The sequence below is a fragment of the Rhineura floridana genome, chromosome 18 (genome assembly GCF_030035675.1).
Source record: "Rhineura floridana isolate rRhiFlo1 chromosome 18, rRhiFlo1.hap2, whole genome shotgun sequence".
Classification (NCBI taxonomy): Eukaryota; Metazoa; Chordata; class Lepidosauria; order Squamata; family Rhineuridae; genus Rhineura; species Rhineura floridana.
The window spans coordinates 23,206,469-23,226,244 of record NC_084497.1 but is presented as its reverse complement, the minus strand read 5'-3'; the positions used below and the strand labels follow the sequence as shown (position 1 = coordinate 23,226,244).

At 48.3% G+C, this 19,776-nt stretch overlaps 1 protein-coding gene across 3 annotated transcripts in view; it reads right to left on the bottom strand.

The window, feature by feature from the left end:
* Positions 1-5,184: 5,184 nt before the first annotated feature.
* AGRN (agrin) overlaps positions 5,185-19,776 on the bottom strand; it is a 263,655-nt gene continuing 249,063 nt past the window's right edge. For 2 of the 3 annotated variants that reach the window (XM_061602122.1, XM_061602120.1), the window contains 5 exons: positions 18,836-18,923; positions 17,157-17,180; positions 10,450-10,674; positions 8,707-8,810; positions 5,185-7,475 (listed from right to left, as the gene is read on the bottom strand). In XM_061602122.1, the coding sequence (XP_061458106.1) occupies positions 7,318-7,475; positions 8,707-8,810; positions 10,450-10,674; positions 17,157-17,180; positions 18,836-18,923 (599 nt within the window). In that variant the 3' untranslated portion in view covers positions 5,185-7,317. The remainder of the gene's footprint in view (positions 7,476-8,706; positions 8,811-10,449; positions 10,675-17,156; positions 17,181-18,835; positions 18,924-19,776) is intronic. The other variant, XM_061602121.1, reaches the window with a different exon arrangement.

The following is a 19,776-nucleotide window of genomic DNA, read 5'->3' as shown; positions in this document are numbered from 1 at the left end:
CCCTGCCTGAAACCATGGAGAGCCGCTGCCAGTTAGTGTAGTCAATACTGAGCGAGAAGGGCCAAGGGTCTGACTTGGTATGGATACGGCAGCTTCAGATGTCCCTGCCCTTGGCTGCGTGGGGCGCTATAAATCCAGACGGGCCTCTTGACTTCCTCCCCCGGCCTGCTTCTCTAGCTTGTAGTTTTCTCTAGCTTGTAGTTTTCATCCCCGGCCAGCAGACACCAGCAGCCACCTCCCCCCGGGCTTGCTTTGCGTTACACCCCCAAAAGAGGCACCTGCCGGTACAACAAGGCCATTGTTGGGAAACTGCTGCTGGGAGAGGGGCCGGGCATAGGCAAAAACCACGCAGACAGTGCCAAGTGGTGCAATTTCTCTTCCTCTCTCTGCCCGGGCCTCTGGATTTTATTTCACTTAGTGGGTGGCTTCTCCTTTTCGGACAGCCCGTGGTGCAACTGGAGGGAGTTTTAATTCCGACCTCCTGGTCCAGAAAATAAAATAAACATCTAAACAAGCCATATCTGAAGTTGAGGAGCACCACCCCAACCCACTGACGTAGTAGCGCCATCAAGGGCAAGACTTTGGGGCAGAGGTCCTGGGTCCCTCCAAGCAGAATGAGCAGGAGGACCCCCATATCCAACAAGACTGGCTTAAGGCATGTTGAAGTAAGATCTAAAGCAGGGAGTGGGCTTTAGACCACTGTCTTAAGATCATTAAAATTACCATACCACTGTGCAGCTCACGCTAGAAGAGATCCTAACACCAGTCAATATACATTAGGGGTAATGCGAATGCTGCTTACGATGGGCCATTAGTGTGATCCAGCAGCCTGCTCTTATAGTCCTATGACATCGCGTTTTTCCAGGTAGCAAAAAATATGCAAGTGAAGACAGCAGTAACACTTTTAAGGTTGAAGACAAATGTAACATTTTAAGGGGCTTGAACACAAAGCACTTCACTGACATTATCGTGGCCTTCACCAAAACTGGTGCCCTTCAGATGTTTTGGGTGACAACACCCATCAGGCCCAGCCAGCGCATGTCTTCGCATGCATACAACCTGTGGCCTGTGTCCACAACAGTAATGCTAAAATCAACTGACGAAACAAGTGAACAAAACTCAAAACAGACTACTTTGTGTTTTTCTAAAAATTGGTCATTAGAATAAAAATTATTAAGATAATCTTCCACGTTGGATTCCCACACACACACACGCAATGGACCAACACAACTGCACCAATTCTCCCCCTCCATACTTGCGCTAGCGTTAACTTCAATGAACATGTCATTATAAAAGGGAGATCCATGTTCCCAAATACCTGGAGATAAGAACATAAGAAAGGCCCTGGAGCTGCATCAGGCCAATGGCCCATCAAGCCCAGACCTGTTCTCATAATAGCCAACCAGATGCCCATGGGAAGCCCGCAAGCAGGACCTGAGTGCAAGAGCACTGTCCTCCCCTTGTGCTGTTTCCAGCAACTAGTATATTGCCATACTGCCTCCGACCATGGAGGCAGATCATAGCCATCGTGGCTAGTAGCCACTGATAGCCTTCTCCTCCTCCATGGATTTGTCTTTGAAAGCCATCCAGGTTGGAGGCCAGCACTGCCTCCTGTGGGAGCGAATCCCATAGCTCAACTGTGTGAAGAAGTCCTTCCTTTTTTCTGTCTCGAATCTTCCAACATTCCGCTTCATTCATAACATGAGTTCTAGTGTTATGAGGGAGAAAAGCTTGTCTCTATCCACTTTCTCCATGCCAGGCATAATTTTATACACCTCTGACTTTTCTCAAAACTAAAAAGCCCCAAATGCTGCAACCTGTCTTCACAGGGGAGTCACTCCATGTGTAGTGGGGAACTCCAATTGGCTGAGACTCATGGGCATATGTCCATTGTCTGAGGACCCTCTCACCATCGCATTTTCTGTTTATAGCACAGCAAACACCAGCATGCCCACGTTGCACATGCAGGCAACATTTGCAATGGCTGGACCCCCGTTGTTAGGAAAGGGTTCTGGCTCCACTGCTGAACAAAATGAAATGGACTGCCTTCAAGTCGATTCCGACTTATGGGTGACCCTATGAATAGGGTTTTCATGGTAAGTGGTATTCAGAGGGGGCTTACCATTGCCTTCCTCTGAGGCTGAGAGGCAGTGACTGGCCCAAGGTCACCCACGGAGCTTCATGGTTGTGTGGAGATTCAAACCCTGGTCTCCCAGGTCGTAGTCCACCTTAACCACTACACCACACTGGCTCTCTACACCACTGCTGAACCCCTTCTTAAATTCTAAAACAGTATCAACCTAACCTGTACATAAGAACATAAGAAGAGCCTGCTGGATCAGGCCAGTGGCCCATCTAGTCCAGCATCCTGTTCTCACAGTGGCCAACCAGGTGCCTGGGGGAAGCCCGCAAGCAGGACCCGAGTGCAAGAACACTCTCCCCTCCTGAGGCTTCCGGCAACAAAGTAGTTAGCAGCAAATTGTGACTGGAGAGTTTAGGGAGATGGAGCTCTTCAGAATGGCCAACAGTAGGTGGAAGAACAGCTGGGTTTTGAAATGGTAAAGATCACTGCAAAGATGAAATATTGAGGAAAATAGGAGAAAATATAGATGAAAAACACGGGAAAGGCTATAGCTCAGTGGAAGAACGTCTGCTTTGCATGCAGAAGGTCCCTGGTTCAATCCCTGGCACACTCAGGAAGGGTTAGGAGAGATGCCCCGACCAAAATCCTGAAGCTGCCAGTCAGTGCAGACAATACTGAGCTAGATAGACCAATGGTCTGAGTGAGTATATAATAAGGCAGCTTCCTATATTCCTATGGGCGTGAGGTTTTCGTGTAGGCACTACCAGGCTCAGACTGGTGAATGGTGGCCCTGGCTCTCTTCTGATATTACCTTTTCATAAATCCGCTCTGCCGCCTCAAAAGTCCCCTAGCAGAACACAGAAACGATCCAATGCAACGTATTTCTGTACTTCCCTCTCAGAGATGAAGAATCCAAACACAGCTGCCCTTGCCAGCAGTCCGGCCCTCTCTACTTACATGCCTTCCTGAAACAGCATGAGGGCTGCTTTCCTTTCACAAGAAAATGCTGTGTTTGCATGCAAATAGGAATGAGCATCAATAATAGACATGTGTCTGGGCAGGCTTGATGTTACCAGTGAGCGTGCCCATTTTCCTGAAAAACAGGAAGTGGGAGGGGGCATCAAATTGCAAATAAACTGCCCTTCCTTGATTTGCAACTTAGGTAGGCGATGGTGTTGTCAAATGTTCCCCTAATGGAACCAAGCTGGTGAGGAAGGCCATTCAGTCAGAAGCCGCGTCTGCCCTGTATCTTGAAAGCACTCCGATACCACTTTAAACAGTCATGGCTTCCCCCAGAGAATCCTGGGAACTGTAGGTTGTGAAGGGGGATGAGGGTTGCTAGGAGACCCCGTCCCCCTCACAGAGCTGCAAATCCTCGTGTCGTCAATCTCTCCTCTCAGGGAACTCTGAGTATTGTAGCTCTGTGAGGGGAATGGGGGGGATCTCCTCACAACTCTCAGCACCCTTCACAAACTACAGTTCCCAGGGTACTTTGTGGGAAGCCATGACTGTTTAAACTGGTGTAACACTGCTCTAAATGTATAGTGCAGAAGGGGGCCTTTGTTTCAACAGCCCCACCTGCAGTCATTTACGAATTCATTTGCTCCCTGTATACTATCTCCACAAAGAGATGACTCATGCCAAAATGGCAGCCCACCTGACCTTTGTGTGCTGTGTGGGCCCCAGGTTTAAAAAGGCGGTGGTGTCTCACCATGTTGCCTTCCTGTGGTCCAACTTCGACGTCAATGGGCCTGGTCTTCAGTGGGTGAGCCCCGGCAGGCTTCCCTGGCGCCAGCACCAGCACTTCAAGTGGATGCCATTTTGAATTCCCACAGTGCCTTGGAATGAAACTGTCACTACCCTGGCGCCCAGCCGTTGCCAGGATACAGAGTCAGGATTCTGGCTCTGAGACCAAGGCTAGTGATTGAGGGGATGAGGGCGGGACTGAACCTACATTGAACCAAATTCCACAGCACCAGGGCCTCTAGAACTGGAGCCAGGACTCTCACTGCACCCCAAAACCCTGAGTGCTACATTGTCAGTCCAACGATGCTGGGACCGTACCAGGCAGAAGGCCAAGGAGTGAAGGAGAAATGCTAGAGGGACGGCCTTTTAAGAGCCCGCAGCTTTCCAAAAAGATGGCAGACGATAGGAGAGGCAGGCTGGAAGCAGAAAAGGGCTCAGTCTGACTCCAGTCTTAATTACAGCAGACAGCTCACAAGGAGCTGTCCTTGGTGTTGAGAGAGCCTCTTTGGGGCCAGGCCAGACCTTAGGGGCATTCTGGGAAAATAACATGACAGCTCCTTCCTCCAGCCACCCAGCACTGTTGGGAGCTCAGGAAACTCCCCCTGCTCCAGCAATCTTTTTTTTCAAGGGAGACCCAGAGCAGGTGTGCCTGGTGGACCTTGCTGGTGGGGTATTGGGGCCTCATCGGTGGCCCGAGGGTGCCACCTACTGACACCACACCCTGCTGCTGTACATGCAGTGTTGACTATCCTCAGCATGTGAAAAGGCCGAGTCACGCTATTCTGGACGTTCAGCCATAAACCCTGTTAAGCCCTGCGGGTAAAATCTTTCCAAAACCCAGCAATTCCAAAAGCCCACGTTGCATGAAGTCGGGGCTTATAAATACCACAATCTGAGAGGGAGGCAGCTTGCTGGAAAGCAATCCAGAATGTTCTATTTAAGGGCCCAGCCATTGCTTGCAGCAAGGGCTCCTGGGAACCATTCTTTTGGGGAAGGCCGCACAACGACACAGACAGACAGACAGGCACACACAGAGCATCTCTAAGGATAGTTTTCCCGCAATAAGTCAGAGGTCTCAGACCTATTCCTGTCGGTAAGTTGTTGTAAACAACAAAGGGTGGCAAGGCCGCGCAGAGCCAGGACATGTCTGGATAAAAATAACGCGTGGAAATAGGTTTCGCAGCTGCTCCTGTGCATGTCCAAGGGGTGGGGGGAGTTATTTAAAAAACAAAAAAGCAGGGTTGCCAACTTGTTGACCGCCCTTTGGATCTGCACAGGCCACCCAAACTGTTAGGCACGGAGGAGGCAGCCTGTTTCCCCAATTTTGAAACACCATAAAAAGCCAGGAAAATGTCAGTTTAGTCTTTTTTTTTATTACATTATTTACCACCAAAGAAGGGGGCGCCGCGGAGGGTGCCCTTTGAATTTTCTGCCATAGGCACCAAAAAAAAAAGAGTACTGGGCCATTTCTTGAGGCTACTATGTTCGGAATGTTCCAGAAAGTTCCAGAGAGGCCTTTGGGGCTCACAGTCCCTCCCCATCTGCCTTGCACATGCACACCATAGAAATACGATTCTCCCTCCTCCTTGAAGTCAAGTCACAGATCAACAGGCTGGCATCAATAAAACATAGCCCTGTTTTTTGCGGGAGGGGGGAGGACCCAATATTAGGCAACTGGAGCAGAGCACCACAGAGATCTGGGAGGGGCTGATGGATAGAGTGGCTCCTGCCTGCCCTGTGCGTTGCCCCTACATATGGCGGTTTCCATTAGAAGTGCAGCACAGTATCCAGCCAGAACAGAGGCAGGCAGAAGGTGGGCTGGGGACCCAACTGAAGCAGTAGATCTCTGGGTCAACCAGCAATGGATCGGCGAAGGTTTCTGACTCCCAATTGTTCTAACAATGGCAAACAACACAACAATTTTCCCCGCCAAGATCGCACTGCTGAAATGAAGAAAAAAGCAGACTTTTGTGTAAAAGGACTGAGAAATCAGTGCAGTTCCAGGACTTCCTAGGCTTTGCTTTTTGGTGCCTGGTTGTGGCTGGTAGACCTTGAGGTTCTAGGAAAAAGCCAAAGTAAGATCCCACAAGCCTCAAGTCTTCGCACCTCTGTGCCAGAGAGTCTTGGCCTTTAGAAGGAGGGTTCTCTAAGAGCAGAGATGGGGAACCTGTGGCCTGCCAGGTGTTGCAGGGACTCCCAACTCCCATCAGCCCCAGCCAGGATGGCCACTGATCAGGAATGAGGGGCGGTTCAATGGCACCTGAAGGGCCGCAGGCTTCCCTAGCCCTCCGAGCAGCAAAGTGCCCACTTGTCCCACAGTGTTAACAGTTCCAAAATATTTTTCTTAGGGAAGAAAACAAAAAAAGACCCACTCTAAGCTTATGAAGCATACGTGGAAAAAAGATTACCGCTCTTTTCGGTGATCGATGAAGAATGGATTGAGAATCTAAAAAGAAAAAGTCACCTTCCAAACATTGGGAGGGCTTTGGTACTACCTAGGAACACAACTCACCTTCTCCCTTCCCCAACCCAAGTTTATGTCCTATCTGCCTTTATCCAGGTTTTAACAGCCTGCAGCCACGCTCGGCATCTCCCCACCTGTTCACTTGCATGCACTGGAAGTATGTCAGAAGGAAAAGAGAGAATGAATTCCAAAGTTTTGTCACCCTAATTTGTGGTTACAAGACGGTAACAGCAAGCCTCATTAAGACTAAAAGATAAGGCAAAGACCACCAAGGTGGGTGTCTTGGTTTGAACATTTTTGTCCAGCCTCCTTGGAACTTGTCTGCAGGCACCCAGCTGCCCCCCAACCAACCACCCATACCACCTTGCTGGCCCTCCTCCCCCACCCCTTGGTTGTCCAAGCGGCTGCTTCTTCTGTTGTTCAAAGCTGTTATGGACGAACAGGTTTGCTTTTGCTTCCTTGAGGGTTCCGGGTGGTCGGCGGGAGGGGTGGCGGTGGAAATTGTCATTATTTCTTTCTTGTGGGTGTCAACCAAAAAAACCTGATTTTTTTTTTAAAAAAAAGAAGTTTCAAGTATGAATGGCATTTACAGCCAAGGATAACGTCAGAAAGCAGGATAGAGAGGGCGGGAAAAGGTTAGCTCCTTGGTCACAATCTAGAGGGTTTCCCCCCCCTCTTCTTCTTCTTTTCTAAATAATAATTAAAAAAAAAAACACACCCCACAGAGGTTTGGCTCCTGCTCGAGAGTCCAACTGGCCTGGATGAAAGATAACGCCCACAACCAAACGAGTAACAAAAAACAAAAGGACTCCTCCCAACCCAAAGTTTTATCTTCGTCTCCTCTTCTTCTCCTCCTCGCTTTCCCCACCTCCCTTCCCCCACAAAAATATAAAAAGCAATAAGTTTACAAAAATAGAAAATAATTACAGCAATAGCCAGGAGGAGGAGGAGGAGGAGGAGGAAGGAAGGAAGTGAGGAGGGGGGCGAGGGAGGAGAAAGGAGAGAGGGAGGGCCGCAGGCCGTATTATTTGGCTGAGCAGTGTAATATGGTGGGGTTGTTTAAAGCGTCCTCCACCAAGTGCAGTTCTTGACGGTCAACAACGACATCTCTTATGCAGCCAATGTAACCAGTGCTGTAGGCTTTGGGGAGTTTGTGGGCCACACTGAGCTTCTCTAGTCCTCCTGTAAAAAAAAGGGCACGGGAGGGTTGGGAAGAATAAAGAAGAGAGGGTGAATTAGACCGAAGGGCCGAGCTCTGTCACCCTGCTGATATGAACACACATCTTTTGCCTTCTTCACTCACATCTGCATGTTCCTCCCCTCCCTCCAACGCACTTGTAAATTCCTTGGGGCAGGGATTTTGTGACGTACACAGAATACCAATGACTTTTGAAGAAAATCTTCTTTACAGGAAACACAGCACTACGATCACCAGAAGAGCCTGGCTGCTGGATGAGGCCAAAGGGGGCTCATCTAGTCCAGCCTCCTGTCCTCACAGTGGCCAACCAGATGCCCCAATGCGAACCCCACAAGCAGGACCTGAGCACAAGAGCAGCTCTGCCCACTTGCGATTCTCAGCAATTGGCTTTCAGAGGGAGAACATAGCCAGCTGTCATTCGGATGCCTACTGCCTGTCGCTCTTGTGGTCTGTGCTCTCCAAATCCTGATGGGGAGTCCTTCGCAAAAGAGTATTTGGAACAGTGTAGAGGAGAGGGTGAGTGCTGTTTGGTTTCCTCTGAGGAAGGTTTTTTTTCAAAATGGGTCAGGATAAATAAACCAGTATCTTGGTTTGTGAATCTTGAGGTTTCCCCTCTGGATCGAGGCCTTCCCTTGGGTTCCATACGACAAAGTCCTACTCACAGTAGACCCACTGAAATTAATGAACCTCAGTTAGCCATGCCTATTAATGTCAGTGGGCCTTCTCTGAGTAGGACTATAACCCTAATGTAGATCCATTAATTTCAGTGGGTTTACTATGTGTAAGACTTGTTGTTGTTATGTGCCTTCAAGTTGATTACGACTTATGGCAACCCTATGAATCAGGAACCTCCAATAGCAAGAACTTAGACTTGGTTGTCTAATTGAGTAAGACTTAGTTGGCTAAAATGCCTTCTCTTTAAACTGCCATTTGACAATAGCAGCAAGGAGGGCCTGTATAAAATGTTGCAGCGTGGAAGTGTTTCTGTTCAACATTCCAGCTGGCCAGTTGGGCACTGTTTCAGGACACTCCATCCCACCCACCCCAAGCCCCCAAATCAGCATTTATGCTCCTTAAACACTGAAGATTGCTGTAGCCTTATGTATGGAGTCTATTCAATGAATCTACCAGGCTGCCCGGAAGAGAGGTTTTGCCAGCCAATGCACTTTGTGGGCCAATGAGTACTAAAGCTGGATTAAACAGGGCTCAGCTTACCCAGCCAAAGAGCCCCATCCGTGTCCAGCTGTGTTGCTCCCAGAGGGGAGGAGCCCGTGATCGGGGCCTCATTGCCGACCTGCAAGGACCCTTCTCGATGCACTCTGCAGGAAGAAGGTACAGGCACACAGGTGTGAAAAGGTCCACACAAATTTGTGCACTCATACAAATTTAAAATCCGTTGACGAATCAATCAATCGGCTCAAACACTCGTACGATTCATCGGTTTAAGATCACGTTCAATTCATCGGTTTAAGATCACGTTCAATTCATTGGTTTAAGATCATGTTCAATTCATCGGTTTAAGATCACGTTCACTGAATGACAGCCCAAGAAATAAGTCTCCATTTGAGTTATTGGTTTCAAGGTTTCTCCTACCTCCAAAGCACCATCTGGCCCCCTGGACTTTATGATGGGAAATACCCACAGGCCCCACCACAAGCAACCCCCAGATTTAGCCAAATCATAGTCCCTCCTTGCCTTCTAAATATAGTGAAGAGGGTGCCCTCTGGCCCCCGTGTTTTTCAAGCATAGTCCTGCCAACACCCATAATCTCCCCACCATTCTGGACCTCAAAGGCATCCGTAGAACCTCTCCCCCTCTGCCACTTTGAGCATCCCAGCCACTCAATGTTGTCTCTCGGTAATTTGAACAAAAGTCCACTCGAGTGCAGTGGTGGGCAGGGAGAATAAGGTGCCAGTGGAGAGGGGGAAGGGGGGGAGAGAGAGAAGCTGACTGCCAAAGCCATAGGCATCACGATCCAACGGAAGGGACTTTTCGCCTGTCCCCTTAGGACCTCTTCCTAGAACCCAGAGCAGACAAGTCTAGGCATGATCTGCCCAAAGGCAGCCTATACAGCATGAGTCATCCAAGGTTGGGTTTTTTGTGTGCATGTGTGACCTGCCAAGTCTGCAGAGCCCAGAACAACACAAGCTGTAGGGGTGACACTTTGCTTGCTTCGCCTCACTTTGTGCACAGAAAAGGAGACGCTTTATCTGGAATCGTGGGAACAGTGCGGCAGAAAGAGACAAAGTGGGACAGTGCTGTGGCTCTGCGGCACAGCCCTTGCTTTGTGTGCACAAAGTCCCAGGTTCGATCCCCAGCGCCTCCAGCGAGGGCTCCCTCCATTATCCCGCACCTGAACCACATGCCTTTTCTGAACGTTTGGACTGGCTTACACACAAGGGCAGAGAGGGGAAAGAGAGAGAGTTGAATACGTGAGAGCTGGAAGCTTGAGACTGATTTGAGGGGAGCCCAGAGATGTGAAAGGCCAGAAAATTGGGGGGAGGGTGGACAGGAAAAAAGGGGAGGGGAAGGTTGTTTCCTGGGTCTTCACATCTCTAGGTGAGACAGCAGCATAAGGACTCACATCACTGCAGGGCATTTCTATCGCTGATGGGACAAGGAACTTTGGTTACTGCAGCTTTTCAAACGCCTGCAGTGCTGTGGCCTGTGAAGCCGCAGCCACTGAATTTCCTCCTTCTACACAGCTTTTGATGCTACAGCAGCTTACTCTGAGTCAGACCGTTGGTCCGACCAGCTCGTTACCTGAGTGGCAGTGCCTCCCTCAGAGAGGGAGCCTTTCCCAGCCCTGCCTTGCCATGCCCAGGACTGAACCCTGGGACGCTTTGGCATGCAAAACCTGCGGCTTAACTGCAGCCCCTGCCTGAAGGCCAAAAGAAGCTGACTCAAAGAGAGGGAAGACGCAATGACGACCAAGCAGCCTTCCAAGGTATCTCTCACCTGTATGCTTTGATTTGGACCCACTGGTCCGTGTTGACCGGGATCGTGGAATGCAGAACCATGGGCTTGGAGCCGAGGTCATAGGTCATCTGCACGCGGCCGTCCACAATTGCCAAGGCGATGTAATCCGAACGGTCCAGCCCCTTCCCGCTCCAGAGGATGAGGCCTTGCGTGGCTTCGGTCTTGATGCTTAGCTCAAAGTGGTTGGACTGCAGGGCCTTCTCACTGTATAGAGACGACCAGGCAGGAGAGGGTGTCAGTTTCTGAGATGGGGAGCCGCCCACCCTGCTTCTGTGCCCACACAGTGATGCCAGGGGCAGACCTATACGTCCTTGATGGATGAGTGGCTGGCATTCAGTGCCCATATTTGCCAATTTAAGGTGGAAGATGCACGGGGAGACTACGACATGCTTTGATTTGGATTCCTGCGTTGCGCAGGGGGTTGGACTTGATGGCCTTATAGGCCCCTTCCAACTCTACTATTCTATAATCTATGATCTATGACATTCATAAACGCCCTGTCTGCACTATACATTGAAAGCGGTATTCTACCATGTTAAACAGTCATGGCTTCTCCCAAAGAATCCTGGGAACTATCATTTCTGAAGGATGCTGAGGACTGTGAGGAGACTCTTATTCCCCCTCATAGCCCTGAGCTACAATTCCCAGAGTGGATTAACAGTCAACCCCTCTTCCCAGCTAACCCTGGATACTGTAGCTGTGTAAGGGGAATGAGGAGGTCTTCTCGCAACCCTCAGCACCCTTCACAAACTACAGTTCCCAGGACTCTTTGGGGGAAGCCATGACTGCTTAAAGTGGTGCGACACTGTTTTACATGCATAGTGCAGATGGGGATTCTATGGGATACAGTTCATGTTCTGAAAAACACGACAGAAGGACATCCCACTCCCCCTAAGCCCCATTTTCATCTGGCTCAGGCCTGGCCTGTTGCAAGCCTCATATGTATTGGAGAAGGAGAAAAGGTTGCTTTGCCAAGGAGCATAGAAAGCCTAGGCTCCAGAGGAAACAGTCGTTGCAAACTTTAACAGCCACACAAAGATGCACATGGACCACACATGTCCACACAAGACAAGACATGCGACAGCATGGGGGGAAATCGTGTTTTATCCCCCAACAGACGTGGGACAGAAATGGACAGCCAGCGGCTACTGCTGAAGCCCACATTAAATTAAATCCAGAAGCTTTTGATAGGGCGGGGTAGGATTTGTACATTTCATACTATTGCAGGATGAGCACTTCTGAGCAGATACCTTTATCCTAATCTGCATCTGTACTGGAATTGTTTTTAAGATGTTTTTAAATATATATAGATATAGATATAGATATAGATATATATCTATATCTATCTATCTATCTATCTATATATATATATATTGTTTTAAGATTTTTTGGCATTTTATCGCTTGATGGATGTTGCTGTGGATGGGATATAAATTTAATACTTTTTTAAAAAATTCTTGTTTTGAACTTTTATATTTCCCCGTTTTGTTTGTTTTTACAGTTGTAGGTCACTTTGAGACATTTTATGGCGCAAGCGACAGATAAATGTAGCAAATATTAATCTAAATGAAAATAATACTAAAGAAACCAAAAGGTGGAGTAAGGGAGGAGTTTTAGCACATTTCATAAAGATGGCCACTTAAAATGAGTGTGGCTCATCCTGGCCATATCCTCAAGCGTTTTTAAGGAGGAGACTAGTCCATAAGGAAGTTTGTCAATGGCTCTTACACCTAAATGGGGACTCCCTGTTCAGAAGCTGTTAGGTAAGTAGCCAACAGGGGCAACCAACAGAGCGAGACAGATGCCTCTGTGCCACTCCTGTGAGCTACACAAGGGCCAGTGGGCGCTGCTGTGCTCTGCTCCTGCATCTGGTTGGCCACTTGTGAGAACAGGATGTTGGACTGGGCAAGCCATTGGCCTGATCCAGCAGCCAGGCTCTTCTTATTTGGGACTGGTAGGACGGAAGGCAGGGAGGCCCACAACAGGTGCAGCCGATGACAGGTGGAGCCAACTAATTCTAGGCTTGTCCCCATCAAGTTCTACAAGGGCAGCACTGAGAGTAAACTGATAGGCAGTGCCACCCCCTGCATGGGTGGTAAGAAGGCAGGCTGGTGGGGTCTGGGTGACGGCAGGTTGAGGATGGCAGGACTGTGCCAGCCTCCACGGGCAGGAATGTGAAGATGGCCACTAGGGAGAACTGGATGCTGATCTAGTTGAGCATTTGGTCTGATTCATCAGGGCGCTTCACTACATTCTCACTAGGCTGTTATCTGCTTAAGATGGATGCTCGCTCTATCTGTTGCTTGAACAGAATTAAGAACCTCTTAATTTGGTTTTCCTCATTTGCAGTGGCCTTTGCAGATAGCAGCTTTATTAAGGATGATCACTGGCTGTACACTGCTGAATTTTTAATTAAAAAAAATTTTTTGGCAAGCCGTCTGGATTAGCTGGTTACAGCAATCTAGATAATTGAAATCAAGCTCCCAAATGTTTTTAAGCTGTTCCAGGTTGTCTCCAACATTAGCGCAGACTAGAGCCACTGAAATCAATGGACCAAAGTTCGCCGCCGCCATTAATTTCAATGGGTCTACTCTAAGTAGGATGAATATTGGAGACAACCCTGCATTCCAGTGAGAGGCACCCTGCAGTATGTGGTGGCAACTGACCTGCAACTCTGAATAAGTAAAATCCTGTTTTACCAGGTAAGCTGTATTTATTTATTTATTACATTTCTACCCCGCCTTTCTTTTCATGATTGAAACCCAAGGCGGCTTAAAATCCACAGTGACCCAAAGGGGCAACTTACAAACCTCAATGGCTATGTTTTACCTCTATTATAGGAGGCAGTGTGCCTCTGAATGCCAGTTCCTGGGAATCACAGGAGGGGAGATTTGCTGTTGCGCTCAGGCCCTGCTTGTGGGCTTCCTATTTGGGGCATCTGGTTGGCCACTGTGAGAACAGGAGGCTGGACTAGATGGGCCTGTGTGGCCTGATCCAGCAGCCAGGCTCTTCTTATGTTCTTAAGTGGAACATTTAATATTTATTATTATTTATTAAATTTATTTCCTGCCCTTCCTCCCAGAAGGAGCCCAGGACGGCATCTTCAACCAGGGCTAGGGAACCTGTGGCACTCTAGCTGTTGCTGAACCACAATTCCCATCACCCCCTACCATTGGCTGTGCTAGCTGAGGCTGATGGGAGTTGGAGTCCAATAACTTCTGAAGGGCGGCAGCAAATTCCCCATCCTTGCCTTAACAGATAATAGAAAGTTGAGGGTGCTATTTCGAATGGCCAGCTGTTACCTCTGCCTGGCAGCTGCTGTGGCGGAGTGCAGTCAGCAAAGCACCTGGGGGGCCTCCGCCAGAGGTTTCGGTTTGAGACCCCTGGTGCCCTCCAATAACCGGGAAATTTGGCTAACTAAGGATTGGATTGCGACAACCCTGGTTACTCTGAATCAGGTAAACCAGGGGTTCCCAAACGGTGGGCTACGGACCACCAGTGGTCTGCAAGCTTCATTCAGGTAGTTCCCAGTGATGCTGCATTAAACGTTTGCTTTTTAATTGTATTTTTATTGCTTCTCTTTATTTCTTGTATTGCATTTTATTGTAATTTGAATTCTATGCAAGTCCAGCTGTGATGCAGTAAAATGCAACATAGGAAATAAAAGAAGCAATAAAAAATGCAATTAAAAAATCAGACAGCATCTACCGCAGGAGATTACAATGGCTACAACAGGCAGAAAAATAAGTGAGTGGCCCGCCAAGACCCTCGGTGATTTTCAAGTGGCTTGGCGGGGGGATGTTTGGGAGGTAAGCATACTTGGTTGCAAACCCTGTTCCCAAAGCTCAGAAAGGGGAGGCGGCCACCGTGGTCTGGGCGTGCAGATCCAACCAACTACATTTTTGTTTTCATCCTTGTTTTAAATACGGTGCCCATGAAAAAGGAGGTCTCAAAAATGAGCTTCTGGTAGAGCACTGTCTTGGAGTATGGGCTGGACTGTGTATTCTCTGCAGGTTGTTTCAGGCCCTTTTGTTGTTATTATTATTATTATTTAAAAAATGTAACGATGCAGCAATCATGCACAACAGCAAAGCAGAATGTGGAAAAGGAAAGGTGAAGAGGAAAAAAAAAGTCACATCGGTAGCAACATCTGGACACCACAGACACCAGTGCAGCAGCCTTGCTGAAACTCACCTAATATCCAGCGGGTAGTCCAAAGCATCAGGACTTAGAAGCAGGAAGAAAGGGGAGGCATGCAATAAGCACCCGTGGCAAACAGTGAAAATGACAGGCAGGGAAAGTGCCTAGTCCCTGTGAAACTTGGGAAAGATCCCAGCAGCTCTTGCTAAACACAAGGCTGTGTCCAACATCAGTCCTACTCAGAGTATGCCTATTGGCATGAATGGGCATGGCTAACTTATGTCCCTTAAGAAAGTTGCAGGTGCAGTCCCCAATGGGACAGGTTCAGTCCATATAGGGCTGGGAAAGATCCCAGTTTCAAACCCTGGAGAGCTGCTGCCAGTCAGTGTAGACAACATTGAGCTAGATGGATCAATGGTTTGACTTTGTATAAGGCAGCTTCCTCTGTTCCTATGCCTTAAGGGAAGGGCCGTAGCTCAGTGGAAGAGCATCTGCTTTGCATGCAGAAGGCCCCGGGTTCAATCCCCTATTGCATCACCGGGTAGGGCTGGGAATGTCCTCTGTCTCAAAACCCTGGAGAGCTCTGCCAGTCAGAACAGACAATACTGAGTTGGATGGGCCAATGATCTGACTCCAGTATAAGGCAGCTAATAGGTCTACTCTGAGTACAACTCAAGTTGGATATAACCCAACGATCTGAGGTCTTGCGAATGAGAAAACTTTGTTACTACAGAATGGGGTTTTCTGCACATCCTGATAATAATAGCCCCTTAAACCTATTTACACAGTTAAGGGATAATCATCAAAGGCAGAATGGAGAGAGAAGGAATACAGGTAATTACTCTGCTGCCCTTTCAGTTTGCTTCTGCCTTGGATGATCAAGCTCTTGGAACATAATGAAGGATTAAGAGCCTGCATCTCTTTGGTAATTGAAGGCCCTTTCATATGCCTTCACTACATTTGCTCACGTGATCAGTTATGAGATAAACAGCCCCTTAAAGTTACTTTAGTCTTGGCTTAGTTGGCACAGAGGCGAGAGGTTAAAAACCAGAGGGGGAGTAAGCAGGGAAAAAGAGCCCCCTAATTAATTAGGGGCTCTGTTGTATATCAGAACAAGTGAACAGCGCTGTGTTATCATCTCAGGTATGCAGACTTCTTCCAAACCAATGCACGCATGTGGCGACTTAAGAGCAATTCAGCATTCCATGTAAAGGGACGGACCAGAGCGGCCTGCCCGCGTAAAACAACGGTGATTGTTCCAGGAAAAACTACTCAAAAACAGCCATCTTTGAAACAACCTGTGGCGTGTCTGATCATGTAAGCCAGCCTTAATATCCAACCCCCACTCCCTTTAAAAAGAATACAAGGGCACCTTGCAGGTAAAAAAAAATCAATTCCGAGATATAACAGAAATCGAGGGGTGTGTGTGTGTGTGTTTTTGTCCTTTCCAGAATGAAATCTGAGGTTGACCGAGGTAGTTTTCATCTGCAAAGATTGTATGGAGACCCTTAACCCTTGCTAAAGCTGAGGATCACAGCTGTCAATCCATCTTGCTCAATGTGCTGTTTGGAGACCAATTTCTTCCTTCTTCTTTTTTAATATTGTAAAAGAGAGCGGGGAGAAAGCCCACAGTGGATTGTCAACATACTGAAAAATTTCCACTCACTCCTCTCTTTAACTATATATTTGCAGAGTTTCTATAGACAGAGAGAAAGTAATATTCTACTGTTTCTGTTTTGGATCCAATTTTCAACTGCTAATTAGATTTTGAGCATACACACACACATACGCACTATTAAAAAGTCATTACTGAATATTTGCATTGATTGTGACAAAAGAACTTAAGTCTCCAGGATTTACCACGCTAGCTTTGTCAAACGCAGATATAGAAAAGCAGCTGTGTTCTAACTTAGGAGATACACAAAGGCCCTGACCCATATATTTGTCATGGTCCTGGAAAAACATTAGTTTTAATTCAGGTTACTAGTCCTCGTGGGGAGGGAAGCTTTGCCACAGCAAGACAATAAGGCCGGATGCCAAGGGTCGTGTCTGTGGCATTTCAGCTGTGTTGAGGGCAGCGCATGGAGAGTTGGCAGACCCCAACAACACCAACACCTGTTAGGCCCTGGAGTGCCCCCCAAATTATGTTTTTTGCTCAGCTTCAACCTCAGTGAGCTTTTGAGGAGATTCTGGATCCCATTTGCATAGCCTACAGCTCAACATATTTCCTAGATACTGGAGCAGAAGTGGGAGGGGAGGGGGAGAAACAGACATCTTATGAATCCACTGTCAACACTGGGCAATCAAAGGGCTGGCTAAGGTATAAATAAACTGCACACGCAACAGTGTGAAAAGTGAAGGTGTGAATGCTCCCTCTAGGATCTCCAGTTCCTTCCCCAAAGGAGGCTTGCTTTCTGCTCTTGTTCCCAGGTGAACTGTGTGTGTGGGGGGGGACACACACGGAGTGACACGGTGGTGGTGGGATGGTTGGTGTGCGGAGGTGATTATAGAGGGGGCCCTGCAGGAGAGGGTGGGATTTTACTTACGCTGGAATCTCATTGGTCAGTTGGCTTGAAAACAAAGAAACAAAGACATTCAGGACAGACAGCGAGAGACTGAGGCAACACGACAGACAGAGAGCACAAGTAAGAAAAACCCACCCAGGATTGTATCCAACTTTCCTTATTATTATTATTATTATTATTATTATTATTATTATCCACCCTTTACCCTAAGATCCCAGGGCGGGCCACATCCATGCAAAATGCAACATTAAAAACAGTTTGAAATAAATTTCAATCACAACTTAGAAATATGCAACTCAAGTGTCAAAGGCCAGGGTAAAAAGGTGCGTCTTGAGCACAGGGCGAAAGCTGTGTTAACAAGGGTGCCCAGATGCATCTCTGTGGGGAGGGAGTTCCACAGCTTTGGGGCTGCCACAGAAAGGCCGTGGCTCAGCAGCAGAGCCCCTGCTTTGCATGCAGGTGGTCCCAGGTTCAATCCCCAATGGCATCTCCAGGTAGGGCTGAGAGACTCCTGCCTGAAACCCTGGGGAGCCGCTGCCAGCCAGGGTCGGCAATACTGAGCTAGATGTACTTATGGTCTGATTCAGTGTCAGGCAGCTTCCTTGAATGCCCTCTCCTGGGCCACCACCACTGCCCTGATCCTCTGAAGGCATGGGAACTACCAAGAGGGTCCCTCTCAGCTGATCTTAATACCCAAGAGGGTCTGTAGGGAAGGAGGCGGCCTTTCAGATAGACCTACTGAAATTCACGGATGTGATGGATTTAGGTCCATTAATTTTCAGTGGGTCAACTCAGAGTACATTGTTGTTGGATACAACCCATCGCAATTTCCAAAGGTGGGGTCAATGGCTTCACCAATGCCCAGAAATCTCTGAGCAACCCCTGAGAAGAGAATATACCCACAAAAGAAGTCCCTGCCTCCAAAGGGGTTGCAGAGATGTGGGGTAAGGACCCAAGACTGAAGACATACATATCCATGAGATAAGAGAACACACACAAAAGGTGAACAGACATGATGGCTGGGACCAGGAGGGGTGGGTGGGTTCTTACTGTAATAGCCAAATGGAACTTCCATGTACAGGGCAGTGTATCTCTGAACAATCTGAATAATCCTAGTTTTGTCCCCATCCTCCTCCTCCCTGCTGAGTTCTACGACAGCAACACTGAGACTAAGGAGGAGGAAGAGAACAGCCAGGGCTACACCCTGGACCAGAGGTAAGTTAAAGAAGGAAGGCAAGGTTTTCTTGAGGGCAGACTGAGCTTGGTGGGGCAGTGGCCCACTCACCCCAACGGACCAGCCACAATTGTCCTTCCTACTCCTGGCATGGCAATGGCAACTCAGCTTACACACAGTCGGCAGGCTTTGCAGCAAGCGGCACAGCACATGGTTATAGCTCGAGTCTCCTTGTGGGTGCAGAACGGTGCAAGGAAAGTGGCTCTTCACCCACCCACCCGGCTCCAGTCCAGATGGTTCAGTTTTAAGCTCTGAGTGTAGTAGAGCTTGGAAAAGTTACTTTTTTAAACTACAACTCCCATCAGCCCCAGCCAGCATGGCCACTGGATTGGGCTGATGGGAGTTGTAGTTCAAAAAAGTAACTTTTCCAAGCTCTGCGTGTACTTCCTGCTAACAAGCCTCTTTCTGCTACCTTCCCCACCCCCTGGCAACCCTCCACCCCAATAGTCCAAAGAAGAAGCATCACCTTTGCGTCACCGCGTTGTGGTATTCTATGTACGTCCTGCCATCGAAAGCAATGGCCTCTGAGTCTCCTGCCGCCTTCTCAACGATGACTGGAGGGAAGGAAAGAAGCAAAACATAGATGGGAAAACGGGTTACGATCTCTGGCTCTCCAGCAGGGAAGGGGGAGACATTCGATTCAGTTCGTGTTTAAAGGTGAATCTATAAAATCGCATTTTCCGAAACAACACGGCAACCGAAACACGGCCATCTTTCGAAATTCACACTTATCCGAATTGTACAACGTGGTTCTCCAACCAACCAATGTTCACAGAAATGCATATATGAGGCAGTTTGCATTAAAATGCATACACCTATGAAAACAACATTAAAAAGGAATGGCGTTAGGGGAAATAGCTTGCAAAAATGTGTATGTTGGTCACAACTGCATACAAAAATCCATTAGGAGAAATTTGCACGAAAATGCTGAAACATTTTCATGAGGATTTTTTTTTAATCGCATTGCTGCAGAAATGTGGAGAATGGAATTTAACGTTGGAAAAATGAGAAACCGAGAGAACCAACAATGGCAGATGCTTCTGTCCATGCTCTCCAGACAAGCTGTTGGCAGTCGTTCTTGGGAGAGGGTAAAACATCCTCGCTTCCATGCCTCAACTGCCAGCCAACAGCCTGGGATGCCCCCAGTGACTAGCAGGGTGACTCTGGACATGCCCTTACCGCGACAAAAAAGTGCAATTTCTAGCATATATGTGGGCTTTCAGGAGAAACAACACTGGCAAATGCAGCCACTCGGTAGGGGTGACCCTGCTTGCCCAGAAGAGCCTGGCTGCTGGATGAGGCCAGTGGCCCATCTAGTCCAGCACCCTCTTCTCCTAGTGGCCAAGCAGATAACCCAATAGGAAGCTCCCGCAAGCAGGACTTGAGCACAACAGCAACTCTCCCTCC